Here is a 4,980-nt window from a genome sequence, read left to right as displayed (position 1 = left end):
TTAAAAAAAAAAAAAAATGTTTTTATTAACTAACATTAGGTAGGTACCTACCTACTTTTTGGTTAACAGGAGGGCGTGGTTTTAATAATCCCAGCCAAGGCACGGGAGGTACCTTTTTTTTTAGAGGTTTGACAGAGGGAACTGTAACTGCTATGGTCTTATCGTCCCGAAATCGAAGAGAGGAGGAAGACAGGATAGGAGAAAGCCAGCCGTTCCGAGAACGAATATTATCCTATCAGAATAAAATCCGCCCCGGGCGGGAATCGAACCCGCGGCCTAGCGCTTACAAGGCAGATGCACTACCAACTAAGCTGACTAGGCTGGCGGGAGGTACCTCAATATTATTAGAGAATTTGAGGGATAGGAAAAAAGCCAGCCTTTCCGAGAATGAACATCCCTGCGCTTACAAAACAGACGCGCTACAAACCAAGCTACCTAGACCTAGCGGAATCTGCAGCTAAAAATGCGTTCACTGTTCAATCTGCGTTAGGAGTGGGGATAAAAAATTGTACTCCGCTAGGAGGGGAAATGAAAAACGCGGCGCCGGCGTTGGAATGAAGGCTAAAAATTCCCTTATCGAGGGAAAATTTTCCCTAAAGAAAAAAAAGATCCCTTGTTCACACGTACGATGTACGATTTGTGTGTTGTTTTATGAAATCAGATGTCAGATGATCTAATATGAAATCATTTCCGAACTTCAGAGTCAGAGTAGCAGTAGAGTTTCCGAAGAAAAAGATTATTTCAAAAAATTTTGTGATTCTGATTAATCCATGGATGTAGAAAATAAATCTATGGACGGACTAATCTGATAGCTGATTGTGGACTCACGATGTTCAGGACTTGATCTTAGGAGCGTAGGACTTATTCGTTTGAAACATTTGAGCTTGACTGCGTTTCTGTTGGTTTCTATTTTCTTTATACTCTTGACTCTTGGAAGTAAGAGGAAATAAAAACTATGGCTTCAAGAAATCTCACAGAAATATTCATCTTGATGAGGAATAATGCAATGCAAAACAGAAACCTTTACATGGAACAGGTATGTATGATGATAAATCATAGTTTTGTGAACTTACTGTAGACCTCACTCAGACTCTTGCCCAAGCTGACACAAAATGTACTTACGGATGCAGTTCACATGTATCAAAATAAAAAAGAAGGTAGATGTGAACGTCTTGTTAAAAGGACAGGAAACAGGTTTTATTTACAATCACTCAAAAGATTTCAAGAATGGTTGACATTTTTAAAACAGTAGCTTTACGACTTTGGGTCTTTTGAAAAAATTATTACTTATTATTATTATTATTATTATTTTTTTTTTTAGAAATAATACAACCTGTGACCTAGTGCTTACAAGGCAGGTGTGCTACCCTCCAACACTCCGTCCGATGGAAGCGCATGGAGGGGAACCGCAACTTCTCAACTGTAAGTCGGACAGTTCTAAAAGTTTCACCATTCGATTTGGCGTGAAAAATCCCATGGGATCAACTATTCACATGCTTACTTGTTAATCAACAAGCTATTTTTTGACGAGTGCGCACCCAAAGGTCATCGGACTTCCCAGTTGAAGTGGACTGTAGGTGTAGAAACTATTGATTGCTAGGTACTGTAGAAAAATCCATCTTTTGTAACTTTCACTTTCTTTTTTCTGTCATTTTCAGAATATTTCAGACAGAATGGCATTAATGGAAGCTGGTGTTGAAATGAAACATAGAGGTGGAATTGGAAATACAGTTAGTTATTTTGACAGCCGTGCAGCACCTATTTGGACTGATGCTTTAGAGGAAACCCAATATGCATTGCCAAGACTAGAAAATAAATTGAAAGAACTCGAGAAGCTTCAAGAGAGCCATCTCTTGAGGCCCACATTAGACGAGTCAACTGAACAGGAAACAAAAATAGAATTGTTGACACAGGAAATTTCCAGGGTAAGATGATGAATTCACCATGTTAGGAATCTGGAAACTTTCTTAGTAAAGTAGGACTTTGCTATAGGTTTCTGAAAATGACAGAAAAAAGAAAGTGAAAGTTACAAAAGATGGATTTTTCTACAGTACCTAGCAATCAATAGTTTCTACACCTACATTGTAGTCTCTTACCTACTGTTTTCCTCTCCAATGATGCACTACCCACCAAGCTAGCTTTGAATTTCTTTTTCTCAATACATAAATGTGGGTAATTAAAAAAAAAGACTTTCTAAAAACCCTAAGAAAAAAAAAAAAAATCAATGTGAGCCTAGCTTAAGGAGTGTTGGAGGGTAGCACACCATGGAAAAGGTTTATTCATGCGTAAGAATAAGAAAGAAATGACAACTTCTATTTTCCATACAAAATTAGTTCAAAAGAAAAACGATGTGTGTGATGCTGATGATTCAAAAGAAACCAAATCTAACGGGCTTTGCTATAGGACTCCAGGTCTTAAAGTAGGGCTTTGCTATAGGACTCCAGGTCTTAAAGTAGGGCTTTGCTATAGGACTCCAGGTCTTAAAGTAGGGCTTTGCTATAGGACTCCAGGTCTTAAAGTAGGGCTTTGCTATAGGACTCCAGGTCTTAAAGTAGGGCTTTGCTATAGGACTCCAGGTCTTAAAGTAGGGCTTTGCTATAGGACTCCAGGTCTTAAAGTAGGGCTTTGCTATAGGACTCCAGGTCTTAAAGTAGGGCTTTGCTATAGGACTCCAGGTCTTAAAGTAGGGCTTTGCTATAGGACTCCAGGTCTTAAAGTAGGGCTTTGCTATAGGACTCCAGGTCTTAAAGTAGGGCTTTGCTATAGGACTCCAGGTCTTAAAGTAGGGCTTTGCTATAGGACTCCAGGTCTTAAAGTAGGGCTTTGCTATAGGACTCCAGGTCTTAAAGTAGGGCTTTGCTATAGGACTCCAGGTCTTAAAGTAGGGCTTTGCTATAGGACTCCAGGTCTTAAAGTAGGGCTTTGCTATAGGACTCCAGGTCTTAAAGTAGGGCTTTGCTATAGGACTCCAGGTCTTAAAGTAGGGCTTTGCTATAGGACTCCAGGTCTTAAAGTAGGGCTTTGCTATAGGACTCCAGGTCTTAAAGTAGGGCTTTGCTATAGGACTCCAGGTCTTAAAGTAGGGCTTTGCTATAGGACTCCAGGTCTTAAAGTAGGGCTTTGCTATAGGACTCCAGGTCTTAAAGTAGGGCTTTGCTATAGGCCTCCAGGTCTTAAAGTAGGGCTTTGCTGTAGGCCTCCAGGTCTTAAAGTAGGACTGTGCTATAGGCCTCCAGGTCTTAAAGTAGGACTTTGCTGTAGGCCTCCAGGTCTAAAAATACCATTCCCCTGTTGAAGTTTTTTTTTTTTTTTTTTTTTAGATGTTCAATGGATGTCATCAACTCATTCAAAAGATAAAACATCAGAGTTCAGATGCCTACACATCCAGAGAAAAAAGATTGGCATACAACGTAATTTCATCATTGGTGACAAATTTGCAACAAAAGTCTATTCAGTTTAGATCAATGCAAAGTTCCTATTTAAACAGTGAGTATCAGGGTATTATTTTTATCTTAAACACAGGTTGTTTATAAAGTCTTCCACAGCCTCCCTTGTGGCTGTAACCAGCAACAAATTTAAAATCTACATATCAATTTTCCACAATCTTCCACCCATAGGGGGAGCACCAAAAATGAGGAATTAATTTTTGATTGATGTGTGCTTCAAATGCATGATTCATATTGCTGTGTGGTCTATTTTTGCCTTGCAGTTCTGCAACACAATCAACGCAATGGTAGATGATGATCCAACAAATTTAAAATCTACATATCAATTTTCCACAATCTTCCACCCATAGGGGGAGCACCAAAAATGAGGAATTAATTTTTGATTGATATGTGCTTCAAATGCATGATTCATATTGCTGTGTGGTCTATTTTTGCCTTGTAGTTCTGCAACACAATCAACACAATGGTAGATGATGATTTGTCACTTATTAACAAGAAAATGACCTAATCAACATATTTGCTTCAACAGATACTAGCTACCCTTGGTTAAACACTTCCTTCTTTTTCTAGAGATCAAGACGAGGGAAGAAAGGTCAAAGATGTATTTTGATGAAGATACACCAACAGATCAATATATGACTTCGAATTTGATGGACTTGTGGCAAGAAAATGACAATGAAATGATAGACCGACAATTTGAATCCTCAAGACCAGGGGTTTCAAAAACACAACAACAATTACTTCTCATGGAAGAAGACAATGCTGCTCAAGCCAGAATTCGATCACAAGAGGTTGATCACATAGTTAAAAGTATTGTAGATCTCAACCATCTGTTCAAGGACTTGTCACATATGGTGGTTCATCAGGTGAATAATTATAATGTAGTTGCTTTTCATTTCGTTGGAACCTGCTTCTGTTGCAGGGGAGGTTGTGGGCCTCAAAAAATTGAAAAGTAATAACATTTCTTTTTTGTTGGGAAAATAACATTATGACAGTTTTGAGGTGTTCCACAGGGATGTCAATGATTCCGGCCTCCGATGTCGTAGTCGTACAATGGAAAATATTACTTGTTTGTTTCAGGGTACTATTCTGGATCGTATTGATTACAATGTAGAACGTACCGAGATCGAGGTTAAACAAGGTTACCAACAGCTTGCAAAAGCTGAACGATACCATAGGAAAAACAGGAAGATGGCATGCATCCTATGTCTTGCCAGTACAACACTTATCCTTCTTATTTTACTCATATTGGTTAAATTTTAAGTCCTAATCAAAACTGAGTAATCAAATCGAAAAAACGGTTCAGAAGGAGGAAGGAGGTGAGAATAACAGGGGTAAATAAAAAGTAGCTTATCTAGTCATACGTGGGAAGAAGGAGAGAAGCAGACCAAAACCAAAGTGGAGAGACAAGGATGGGAAATACTTGTGAGAGAGTGAATGGAGAAGAGAGGATTTATTGGACAGTGGTGTTTAGAGGGTAAAGAAAGGTACACTGACCCTGTCACACAAAGCAGGGCTAAAAAAAAATTGGTGT

General features: G+C 38.9%; 1 protein-coding gene across 1 annotated transcript; it reads left to right on the top strand.

Moving 5' to 3' along the window:
- Positions 1 to 674: 674 nt before the first annotated feature.
- On the top strand, positions 675 to 4,830 carry LOC103516560 (syntaxin-16). The gene is made up of 5 exons (XM_008481535.3): positions 675 to 1,036; positions 1,659 to 1,925; positions 3,321 to 3,486; positions 4,017 to 4,312; positions 4,527 to 4,830. Exons 1-5 carry the CDS (start codon positions 956 to 958, stop codon positions 4,707 to 4,709), a joined length of 993 nt encoding a protein of 330 aa, XP_008479757.1. The 5' UTR covers positions 675 to 955; the 3' UTR covers positions 4,710 to 4,830.
- Positions 4,831 to 4,980: the final 150 nt, after the last annotated feature.

Source organism: Diaphorina citri, unplaced genomic scaffold (genome assembly GCF_000475195.1).
Source record: "Diaphorina citri unplaced genomic scaffold, Diaci psyllid genome assembly version 1.1 scaffold53, whole genome shotgun sequence".
Taxonomy (NCBI): Eukaryota; Metazoa; Arthropoda; class Insecta; order Hemiptera; family Psyllidae; genus Diaphorina; species Diaphorina citri.
Note: the sequence above shows the minus strand (reverse complement) of the source record. Positions and strands in the feature narration are given on the sequence as shown.

Excerpts from the sequence above, each read along its gene's own strand:
- LOC103516560 (XM_008481535.3), top strand. The coding sequence starts at position 956 with ATGGCTTCAAGAAATCTCACAGAAATATTCATCTTGATGAGGAATAAT. Across the intron at positions 3,487-4,016 it reads GCAAAGTTCCTATTTAAACA|AGATCAAGACGAGGGAAGAA; the intron begins GTGAGTATCAGG and ends TTCTTTTTCTAG. Across the intron at positions 4,313-4,526 it reads CACATATGGTGGTTCATCAG|GGTACTATTCTGGATCGTAT; the intron begins GTGAATAATTAT and ends TGTTTGTTTCAG.